The sequence below is a fragment of the Schistocerca nitens genome, chromosome 7 (genome assembly GCF_023898315.1).
Source record: "Schistocerca nitens isolate TAMUIC-IGC-003100 chromosome 7, iqSchNite1.1, whole genome shotgun sequence".
NCBI lineage: Eukaryota > Metazoa > Arthropoda > Insecta > Orthoptera > Acrididae > Schistocerca > Schistocerca nitens.
Genome location: NC_064620.1, coordinates 632,993,157 through 633,005,608, shown reverse-complemented (window position 1 = coordinate 633,005,608; position 12,452 = coordinate 632,993,157). Strand labels below are relative to the sequence as shown.

The 12,452-nt window shown below is 46.5% G+C and overlaps 1 protein-coding gene across 1 annotated transcript in view; it reads left to right on the top strand.

Annotated features, from left to right (window-relative positions):
- The window catches only part of LOC126194656 (TRAF3-interacting protein 1), a 260,931-nt gene that overhangs the window by 234,767 nt on the left and 13,712 nt on the right, over window positions 1-12,452 (top strand). Inside the window, exon 12 of the mRNA XM_049932847.1 lies at window positions 6,390-6,601. Within this exon, the coding sequence (XP_049788804.1) occupies window positions 6,390-6,601 (212 nt within the window). The remainder of the gene's footprint in view (window positions 1-6,389; window positions 6,602-12,452) is intronic.

Below are 12,452 nucleotides of genomic sequence, written 5' to 3'. Positions count from 1 at the left end.
TACAGTGCCGCCACGACAGTACGCGCAAACGGCGATAGAGGCACTCCGCAACTCGGCTGAGTGCGGGAGCGCTACCTAGCTACGAACGGCGCCGGCCGCACGTCACGGCACGGCAGTCGAATAAGAGACACTGAGTTGTTGTCATGTAACGAGCTATTGTTTCTAAGTGAGTGTGTTTGAATATCCATGCAATTATTAGTGATTAAAGGTTATAACACTTTTTGGCAACGAGGATGGGATATTTTCACTGCGTTGTGGATTTGTGTGTTCGTGACGGGGCAGACATGGAACAGCTTATGCAAGCGCTCATTGGACAACAAACACAGCTGACGGCTGCTATTCAGGCGTTGTCGACGTCGCTTACTCATCGTCTGTCTTCCTCTTCTCCGCCTCCATTCCCTCCTTACAAAGAGGCCGCTGAAGACTGGGAGGATTATGAGAAGCGTTTGCGGCAACACTTCTTGGCTTTCGGCGTTGTCGATGCTCCTATGTGTAAGTCGTTATTTCTATCTTGGATTTCCCCACGGATCTATCAGCTGCTATCTCAGTTAGCCCCTCTGCGGGAACCTGCCTCTCTGTCCTTCCAAGAAATGTGTGACTTATTGTCTAACTATTGCCGAAAAAACACCCACGTCGTTGCCGCCCACGTGGCGTTTTACCGGTGTCGTAAAGAGCCCCATCAATCTTACCGGTCTTGGGCGGCGGAACTACACGGTCTGAGTAGGAAATGTCAGTTTGTCACGGACACTCATCATGAGTCTTATGCTGATTCAATGGTTAGGGATGCTATTCTACGGCTTGCTCCTGATAAAGAAGTTCGGCAACATGCCCCACAACTGCCAAACCCGTCGTTGTCAGAAGTTCTAAGCATCGCTCAATCCTTTGAAGTGTTTCACGCTGCTGGTGCGCAAATAGACGCGTGGTGTGATGTAGGTGCTGTACAGTCTAAACCAAACGGGAGTCTGCGATTGTGTGGTGATTTTAAAGCCACTGTCAACACTCAGAGCCTCATTGACACTTATCCTCTTCCCCGTCCTGAGGAGTTATTTACCAAGCTCGCTGGGGGCCAGTTCTTTTCCAAACTTGACTTATTGGAGGTGTACCATCAGTTGCCGTTGGATGCTTCTTCCAAGGAATTTCTCGTCATCAACACTCCTTGTGAGTTGTATCAGTACCAGTGGTTACCATTTGGCGTTGCTAGTGCGCCGGCCATTTTTCAGCGGTTTTTGGAACAGCTCACGGCTTCCGTTCCCGGCTGCATCAACTACCTGGATGACATTGTTGTCACGGGGACCTCCACTGAGGAGCACCTTCGCAATTTGCGTTCACTGTTTCGGGTTTTGCATTCGGCTGGGTTGAGGTGCAATCTGGACAAGTCACAGTTCTTCCAACCCTCCATGGAGTATCTTGGTTTCCACTTGTCCCGTGAGGGTATACGTCCTCTACGTCAGCACGTTGCGGCCATTAACGCTCTACCCCGGCCGTCTACGGTCAAAGAACTTCAGGCGTTTCTAAGCAAGATTGCTTATTATCACAAATTCATTCCATCCGCGGCGGTGGTAGCTCATCCTCTGCATCAACTGTTACGCAAAAATGTCCCTTTCTGTTGGTCCGCCGAGTGTGAGCAGGCTTTTGTCCGCCTGAAGGCTCATTTGCAGTCGGCGCCTTGTCTTGCCACATTCCGTCCGGGTCAGCACTTGGTTCTGGCGACTGACGCGTCATGGTATGGCCTAGGGGCTGTTCTCGTCCATCGGTATGAGGATGGGTCGGAACGACCCATCGCCTATTCTTCCAAGATCCTCAACGATGCGCAATGGCGTTACTCTCAAATCGAAAAGGAGGCGCTCGCTATCATTTATGCTCTAAAAAAGTTCAGCGTTTTGTTGTATGGTTCTAAGTTTCACCTCATCACCGACCACAAGCCGCTGGTCTCTCTGTTCAGCCCATCGGCGTCGCTTCTGGATAAGGCAGCTCACCGCCTGCAACGTTGGGCCTTATACTTGTCTTGTTTTCACTATGAGATTCACTATCGCCCCACGGCCCAGCACGCCAACGCTGACGCATTATCGCGATTGCCGATGGGCCCCGACCCGGTTTTCGATCATGATGAACTACTCTGTTTCCACATTGATGAGGAAGAACGTCGTGCGGTCGAGGGTTTTCCACTTACAGGTTCGCAGGTTGCGTCGGCTACTGCGCGGGACGCGGTCCTGCGTCAGGTGATCGGTTTTGTTCAACGGGGTTGGTCGGACAGGACCAAGGGCCAGGCATCGGATCCCCTTCGCAACTACCATGCCTTGCACCTTCGTCTGTCTGTTCATGATGGTGTTGTTCTTGTGGCCACGGATGGCGCATCTCCACGGGTCGTGGTGCCAGCCTCTCTTCGCAAAGATGTTCTCAAACTGTTGCATGAAGGCCATTGGGGTATTTCTCGAACTAAGTCCCTGGCCCGCAGGCACGTTTATTGGCCCAGTATTGATTCGGACATCGCCCACATGGTCGCTGCGTGTGGTCAGTGTGCTTCACGACTGGCTGCACCTCGTACAATGCCCTCTGCGTGGCCTGATCCGGCGCAGCCATGGGAACGGGTGCACGCTGACTTTGCCAGCCCCTTCCTCGGTACTTATTGGCTACTGTTGATTGACGCCTTCTCGAAGTTTCCGTTTGTTGTTCAATGTCCGTCGCCCACCACTGCGGTGACAACGCTGGCTTTGTCCAAAATCTTTGTGCTAGAAGGTCTTCCTTCCACGATCGTCACGGACAATGGCCCTCAGTTCTCTTCGCAGGCCTTCCGTGATTTTTGTACTGGACAAGGGATTCATCATGTTACAGCACCACCCTTCCATCTGCAATCAAATGGGGAGGTCGAGCGCCTTGTCCGCACTTTCAAAAGCCAGATGAAAAAATTCCTTAGTGATTTTTCCACAGATGACGCTCTGCTGCAATTTCTGAGCTCTTATCACTTCACGCCTCTGGGTGATCGCAGCCCTGCTGAACTCTTGCACGGCCGCCAACCGCGCACTCTACTGCACCTGCTTCACCCTGTCAGGCCTTGTGCTGTGTCCCCTAGTGCGGGAAAATACTCGGTGGGCACCGACGTGTGGGCACGAGGGTATGGATCTCGCCCTAAATGGATTCCAGGGGTGGTCAAGGCTCTTCGCGGCCGCCGGCTTTGTGAAATACTTACGGACGACGGCACGGTTGTTCGCCATTATGACCAGATGCGCCCACGAGTGGTGGCCACGCCGCTGCCACCGCCCCTTCCTTCGCCTCCACCAGCCCGAGACACCAGTCCTGTCGCTGCTGCTGATCTACCGTACGTGTTGCTGTAGCCGACGTCGCTACCACTTCAGAGTACGCCGGAACCGGCCCCAGTCGCGACGCCACCTTCTCCGGGACCCATCTTGCTGGAGCACACCCCCAGGTCCACGACACCTATGGATGCTGCTCCGGAGTTTTCACCCATCATCTCGTCCAGGAGGCACGTTCCACGCACGAGCTTCCGTCCTGGATTTTTTCGACCATACTCTCGTGTCTCTCCGCGGGATCTTCTCGGGGCCTCACAAGAGGCCATGGTTGTCTCCGTGCTGTCCGTGTCTCCAAGGAAGTGAGTGTTTTTTCTTCAAGGGGGGGAAAAGTGTTGTGACAGTGCCACGACATTTAAAAGTGCCGCCACGACAGTACGCGCAAATGGCGATAGAGGCGCTCCGCAACTCGGCTGAGCGCGGGAGCGCCACCTAGCTACGAACGGCGCCGGCCGCATGTCACGGCACGGCAGTCGAATAAGAGATGAGTTGTTATCATGTAACGAGCTATTGTTTCTAAGTGAGTGTGTTTGAATATCCACGCAATTATTGGTGATTAAAGGTTATAACAGCACTATGTCTAGCTATTTTTGATCCCAGTAAACCACTGGTTTTGGCTGTGTATGCCTCCCAGTGCGGCAGGAGGCAGCCCTCGCCCATCAGAATGTAGACAAATCAGGGCAGCTACTGGTGTTTCCATCCCAAACTCTGGCCACTACTCTCAAGCTGAGAAAGAGGCTTTGGCCGTTGTGTATGCTGCCACCAGACTTCACATGTTCTTGTATGACACCAAATTCCAACACATTATGGACTACAAGCTGTTATAATTGTTATTCAGTCCACTCGTCTGGGTCCATGATAAGGAGGGGCCATATGTTGCAGTGGTGGGCTTTTTTCCTCTCCAGATACCACTATGACATCCATATTTGCCCCACTGGGTGCCATGCCAATGCAATCGTCTTATATCAGTTGCTCATTGGTGCAGACCCTAAGTTTCATTGAGAGGAGCTCATGTTTTTCCATTTGTTTATCATCTCCCACCAAGTAATAGACATGTTTCCAATCACTAGTACCCGGGTGCCAAGGCCACAGTGTCTGACACAGTCCTCAAGCAGGTTGCCCAATTTCTTTCAGCAGGGTTGATCATCTTGTCCTCCGGGCCGCACTTCCAATCTGCTTCTAACTCTACTGTCTTGCACCATCATGTCTCAGTCTTAGATGGAGCCCTCATTCTCTCCATGGACAACACAGCCCCCTGGGTGGTTATCCCTTGAAGTTTACAGTGGGAGATGTTACAACTGTTGCATGAGGATCACTGGGGTGTTTCCTGAACCAAAGCCTTAGCTCCCAGATGTATGTACAGGCCTGACATTGACTGGTAGCTGGAGCATTTGATTATTGTGTGTCCCCACTGTGCTAGTCACCAGCAGCTCCCAAGGCTTCATCTTCCTCATGACGTCCAGGAACAAAGTCCTTGGAGCACATCCATGTCTGTTTTTGAATGTGTTTTGGCTGGTTGTCATTGAAGCATTTTTGCATTTTTCATATATGATCCAGTGCTCTTTGGCCACTATCGAAGTAACTGTTCAGGGTCTCTAAAAATTTTTTCCTTTAGAGGGTTCTCCCAGTTACTCTCATTTCTAACAACGGACCTCAGTTCCTGTCCCAGACATTTCTTTATTTCTGTATGTGATGAGGCATCACCATGTTTGTTTCCCCAATCTAACAGGGAGGCTGTGCAGATGGTTTACATGTTTAATACCCAAATGAAAAATATATCTGCAGGACTTTCCCACCAAGGAAGCATTACTTTTTTTCTGATTGCCTTGTGGATGACTCCTATCGGTTCCTGCAGTCTTGCTGAGCTTCTCCATGGATGTCAGCTGCAGATGCCGATCCACCTCCTCCATCAGGGATCTCATCCACCGTCATGTTCCACTGTACTGCATTTCCTGCCAGGGATGGCAGTCTGGGTGTACGTCTTTGGTCGGTGCCCCTGCTGGTTAGCAGCAAGAATTGTGCGTCAAAACGGCCACTGTGTCTACACCCTCTGAACAGGAGACCTGGAGGTCTGGTGCCATCAAAACTGGCTGAGAGTCTGGGTGCCCCCCTCCCTCACTGCATCTTGGCCACACTACTGCCTTTGCTGGTGCCTCAGCCTCTGGGTGCCACCTATCTGACAATGTTCCAGACTCATTCTCGACCTGCTTCAGCACTGCCCAATGGGCCTACAATTTCACAGACTCCAGCAGCAACTCCGGTGCCCCTCTAGCCGGTGACGATGCCCCTCACCAGTTTGATGTCTCTCGCACGGCCTCAGCCTGCAGCGTAGACACCTCCACCTCCACACTGCCACTGGACATTGCCGGGAATTCCCGCTTAGGCTGCCCATCACTGGTCCTGTTATCTCGTGCTCCAACAGGGCTCAACAGGATATTCCTCACCCCAAACACTCTTGCCCATATTCTGAGGTCACCACTGACCAAGAGTTGCTCTCCCCTTCCACCTTCGAGGCCTCCATATATGTGGGCACTGGCTCCACATCGTGGCCATCCCCTCCTTCTCAGGGAATCAACAATGCTCTGCCCCAAAGGGGGAAGGGTTATAGTGACCTGCATAGATTCCAAAACTGCAATGGTGCACCACAAAGTCAGAAGATACTGGCACTGGCAGAGGCCTGCACTTGTAGATATGCACGCAGTACCTCTGAGGTGCAGTTTACCGACTGGCCGAGGGCGTGCAGAGCCGAGCTCAGTCACTCACTTTCAGTCATATGTTGACATTCGGCCTATGTGTTTCAGACTAGCAGTGCAGTCACTTCGTGGCAATTGGTTTCCTGTACAGGTATTCTAGAAGTAATGAAGTGTTGTGGCTGTCATTATCTGTGTGTTCTTGTAGTCAGAACATCAGATAATGATAGCTGCTTGGAAAATGTATCCTACAATTGACTTGGATGAAGACCATCTGAATTATATTTAGCTCTAATTGAGATCTTCATATCACTAGCATCAGTAATTTCTCATGAGATATTGTAATGCTATTCTATTCAAAATCTAAAAATAATGTTAACTGTTTGGTATCCAGGAGTGGGAGGACGGACTCAGAAGAGAGCGAGATTCAGCAACTGGAGAAGTTGAGCGACTGCGCTCATCGATACAGACTCTGACTCGAGCAGCCAATCCTCTCGGAAAGTGGATGGACTTTCTACAAGAGGATGTTGACACAATGCAGCGAGAACTGGAGATGTGGAGGACAACCAACAAAGAACTGAAGCTACAGCTTATGCAAGAACAAAAGTATGTAATTTATAATAGAAAATTTAGTATGTGATTATGAGTGAGATTGAAGAACTGTCATAGCAGACTGACCCTATAAGATTCCTATCAGCAAGTTGTAATAATATAAATTGCATTACTTATACCACTGCACATGAGTGCTCAGTTTGTGCTCGACTTTCAGTGTCACACCACAAGCCTGTGATCACTGCAGTTGGGGTGCACTATGCATGACTGATGCATTAGTTTCGTTTATAGAGTGTGAATATGGGTATTAAGAAAGCCACTTGCAGAAAATATTATGTGCACTCAACCTGAGTGATAATTCTTATGCATCACATGGCTGCTTCATACATTGGTGTGTGCATGAATTGCAGAGACATATTGTTTCTGTGATTGAGAAATACTAGACTATTAGGAAGGATGAGCTTGACTTTTACATGTGAAAAAAGTTTCAGCATATAGTGGAGACATTGAGTCACAGACAAGCACAACAAAAATACTGCTAACCCACACACACACACACACACACACACACACACACACACAGTGTCAGTTGTATTTGTGCGTGTGTGTGTGTGTGTGTAGTGTAATTCAGAAGAAGGCCTTTTGGCTGAAAGCTTACTTGTTTAGCAGTTTTTTTGTTGTTCCTGTCTGAAACTGAACATTACCACTATATGCTGGGGTAGTAATATATCCTTTTCATAATATTGTCATCATTCTGTCCTGGATTTTCCATTGTTTCATCACAAGAATGGCCATAAGAGCTGATCAGAGCTGGGTATGTGAAAACAGATATTTCAGTCATCACATGTCTGTAACGGGAAATAATTACTTTGTTACATATATTGAAATGTGTTACAGTGCCTCAAGAAATAACTATAGTTGTATTGCTGAAAATGGAATGCCTAAGAATTTCAATGGTGTAATAGGAAGGGTAAATGGACGTTACAAGGTTACAATACATGATCATTGATGTAAAAAGTGATGTTACTACTCTGAAAAATGAAATCTTGGACTCACAATCAAAGCAAAAATTTTATGAAGAGATAATCCTATGAATGGAAGGGAGTAAATAAAATAAAATATATGTAGGGATTTTGAATCAAATAAGCCAACAAACTTTGTAAAATAAGGCACAATCACAGATAAAAACAAATTTGGTGATCTATCTCCAAGTGACTGTTGTAAGTTGGGCCGCTGTACAAACTGCTGTGACTAAGGATGTGCAGGGGATGACTGGTCACATTGTTTGTATTTTAGGCACAAGTAATGTTATAAAACCAAAAGATGATGGAAATGTTTGTCTGAGATGTCCAGGGAAAATTTTAGACCACAGTAAGTCAATATATATTAAAGTGACTTGGGTACTACACTCGCAAGATCTAATTTTTATTTTATGTGTTAATAATGAAATCTGAAACCATGTTGGGATTAGGCAGTAATTTGGATGTAGTTGCACTTCAGGGTGGAATTACTTCTCAAATTAGCTAGATCAATAATTTAGATGATGGTGCTTACAATTTCACAGTTACAGAAGTTAAATTTTTGTGCATTCATGTTTATAATAATATTAGCATATCTGTACTTTGGAGATAATAGAGGATGGTTATAATTAAACTTTCACTACTTGACAGGGCCTTCAAGAAAGATGACTGATCTTAGGACAATGAATTTTTTGGAAATTTGTTTGAGGACATGCAGAACAGAAATAAAGATATGAAGTATGTTTCATCACTCCACAAAATGTTCCAGGAAGAGGAGGAGATTAGTATTTAACGTTCCATCAACAATGAGGTCATTAGGGATGGAGCACAAGCTCATATTAGGGAAGGATGGGGAAGGAAATCGGTTGTGACCTTAAAAATCCCGGCATTTGTGATAAGCAATTTAGGGAAATCATGTAAAATCTAAATCATGAAGGCCGGATGCGGATTTTAATCGTTGTCCTTCCGAATGTGAGTCCAGGTGCCAACTGTTGTGTCACCTCACTTGGTAAAATGTTCCAAGGTCACATATCATCAACTTCAGTCCTCACAAGAAATGTAAGTGCAAAGTTGACTCAAATAGTTTAATTATAACCAGCCCGTACATGTTACAGTGAGGATATGTGCCAGAACACCATTTTGCATTAAGGCTAAGCTTTAGTGTTTGGTTGTACGAAAACGTAAGTAAATTTGTGCAAATAATGGTTTTGTATAAGTCCAGCATTCACTAAACTATTGGTTGCTATTAGTTTAATATAGTCTGACAAGTTATTATCCTTTATCTTTTTGAGATTGGATTCCGTCGGGAACCGTGTGTTCAACAACCGCAACATTAGTATTATAAACAAAAAGAAGTGGCAGCATTGGTCATAACAGGTATGAAATCATTTATTACAGCAAATCCATTTCAATCCCTGTGTGACCATCTTTAGTGTGAATATTCAAGTCTTGATGACTCATGTAGTAAAAGCACATATTACAACTTCAACATGGCATCAATACACAATTCAGTTTGGAAAATTTGTTCGTTAGCTGCTGTGTTCTTCTCTACTGACACCATGTTGAAGTTGTAATATGTGCTTATATAGGTGATGTTTTAACTGCTGCATCATTCCTCACTCTATTGGTCCTGCAGAACACGTATCTTCTATGTAGTCTGTACTATTAAGGAGACTAGATTAAACTACCTCATTGTGGACTAGTGAGGGAACTATGTCATTGTAAGCATTTAGTGTTTCCAGAAACAAACCATGCTGGTGGTACCAGGAAATGGCTCAATGCCAGCTTCTCATTTTTGTGGAAGTCAATTTGTTGGGAGAAACCTTAGAACTAAGATTGTGGCTTGGGTAGTCATTATCTGTTGTTGAATTATTTGCAGGTCTAGCAGCTTCTGGTATAGCGTTATTTTTGCAAGCTGTCTTGTGTAAAGTAATTTGTAGGTTTGACAGTCCTCATCATCATTTTTATTTCGTGATTTACCCCTACTTCTATATTTGCAGCCAGTGACATTTTTCAAATTTTGGCATTCACTTTTTTTTCTTTTTTTATGATCCTTTCCTCCACAGCTGGCACAGACCACTTGCTTTCTTGTGCAGTGTTTGGTTGTTTCGTCTAGGTCACAGCCCTTAAAGCAGCAATGTATAGACACAAAGTCTATGATACACAGTGACTGGAGTGGTATGGTGAATGAGCAGCTCTGCCCAGAATGCAGTTGGAGGTCGCCAGTACAAGGTACGCAGTGGTGGGCACACCATCTGCATCCCATGAGCACCACCTCACCATCTATTACCCCAAGGAAATGAACAACACAGACAAGATGATAAAAGCTTAGGAAAGATAAAATATTAAAAATGGCAAACATAAAAGAATAAGGAGAATAAAAAGGTATGAAGGGTAGGAGCCAAGTGAGACTGCTGAGCAAAGGCTGCCACGGGCTCCTTGGGCCAGAGCAGGCGAGGGGTGTCCCTCCCACCATATAGCTGAGATGCTGAGTTGCAGATAGGCACAACAAAAAGAGAGTCAGAAAATGAGCTCTTGGCAACAAGGCCTTCATTGGAGATCAAACACACACACACACACAAAACTCAAACATACCTGACTGCAGTCTCTGGCTGCTGAGGCCACACAGTGTGAGCAGCTGCACATGGTGAGAGACGCAACTTTGTGGTGGGCATAGGGAGGACGCTGGGGTGGGGAGGGGGAGGGATGGATTTTCCATTATAAAACCAGGTCAGCCGCTTTGGTGTCATTCGCAAGCAACAGAGGTGCTTGTCAGGAAGGTTAAGAGATCGCCGCAAAGCAGCCAAATTTGGGCAGTGTGGTAGGATGCGAACCACTGTCAGGTGGGCACCACATCTGCAGTAAGATGGGTTATTACATTGGAGATTGTGGCAGTGCGTCAGCCAAGTGTGGCCAATGCATAGCCAATAACGGGTAGTGGATTGCCTGCAAGAAGTGCGAAGGAAGACTGCCACGTGGTTGTGATCTCTTTTATTGCTCTTAGTTTGTTTGAGGAGTCCAGGACAAACCATTCTGAGTTCCAGACACCCAACAAATGATGGTTTAGAGTTGACCAAAGGTCCAGTTCTGGGACCCCCATTTACAAAATCGGCATCCTGGTAGTCAACTTTGCGAAGCAGTCGGCATGTTCGTTCCCTGAGATCCCAAAATGTCAAGGGATGCAAACAAAGACAACTGCCCACCCAGCTTGATGGAGGTCAGAAAGTAGATCCTGGATGGTTCTTACTAATGAGTGATGAGGGTAGCACTGCTCTTTGGCCTGAAGGCCGCTCACTGCACCACTGCAGATTAGAAGCGTCCTGCCGGTGCAAGAATGAGCGTATTTAAGGGCTTGTTTGTCACCAATTCAACAGTGAAGACACTGCATCCATTCAGCAAGGAGCACAGTTCTCTGCAAAATTGGTTCACCCATTGACCCTTGAATTGTCAGTGCATACAATTTCTGAGCCTGGAAATGCATCAAGGACAGCTAGGAATAGCTGGTGAAACACAATGGGGTCAACCTAATCCTTTAGTCCAAAGGATAAATCGAGACAGACCTAAGGTCAGGGTACATGTCATCAGGGCCTATGTGATTCCTCCCTGTGACTAGAGGTGACAATGGGGGAAGTTTGAGTTCAGAACAGAGATACTGCAAATGTGACCCCAGTTCTGGGTCTCTGTTGTGGGAGGTGGACCTCCCTACTAGGTAAAAGGACACAGTAGCTTGGAGGCTTAGGGTAGCTGCGAACATGTTATAGCGTAGAATGAGATTTTCACTCTGCAGCAGAGTGTGCTCTGGTACTGGCAGAAGTAAAGCTGTGAGTACCGGGCGTGAGTCGTGCTTCGGTAGCTCAGTCGGTAGAGCACTTGCCCACGAAAGGCGAAGGTCCCGAGTTCGAGTCTCGGTCGGGCACACAGTTTTAATCTGCCAGGAAGTTTCATGTATAGCATAATTGAGTTAGCTGTTGTTGATGCCTGGTCTATAGTGGAGGATTGCAGCTTTTGTGAGTAGGCTGTTCGTAGGGTTAGTTCGAAAGACTCCTGTTGCAAGTCAGACCCTGCAGTGCTGTACCGGGTCCAGTGACCACAACGCTGAGGATGACGTCGAACCGTATGCGAGATTTCCATAATCGGGATGGGACAGGATCTGGGCTTTGTAAAGCTGGTGTTACTGTGGCAGCAGAGTGTATTAATGTGTAGCAAGAACCCTTGCTTAAGCTGGAGAAGATGGGGAAGCCATGTCAGCTGAGCAACCCATCCCAAAAAGCAGTAAGATTCCACCACATTGAGTAATTGGACCTCAAGGGAAAGTTCTTGGTGTGGCTCAACAGTATGATGGTGACAGAAGTGCAGGATATGAGTCTCGGCAGTGGAAAACTGAAAGCTGCGGGTGACTGCACTTTCCAAATGGTGCACTGTAGTTGGTGTTCAGCAACACCCACACTAGAGGAGCAATAGTAGAAGCAAAAATCGTCGACATACGAGGAGGGCCCCACAGCTTCTGCTAACCATTGATGACCACTAAAAAGAGAGGGACACTCAGTACAGAGCCATGCAGGATCCAATTCTCATGGATATGGGGGTACTATGGGGAATTATTTTTTGACAATTTTATTACGTAATTTAAATGTAACTTTAAGCTGAAATACCCTGCATAATGAATTTTGCGTATGACAACAGTGAATATCATTAACTTCATTTATGAGAGAGAATTAAATTTATTTATGAAAGATTAAATTTAGAAAATTTGCAAGAGCAGTTTATTTGTTCATAAGTTTAAATTAATGAACATTTTATGCTAGCTGCAAGCATCTACTGCCACTTAAACAGAGTTGAATAAGTTCGCAGCCAATTCTCAATCGAGATATAGGGTACTGTAAACA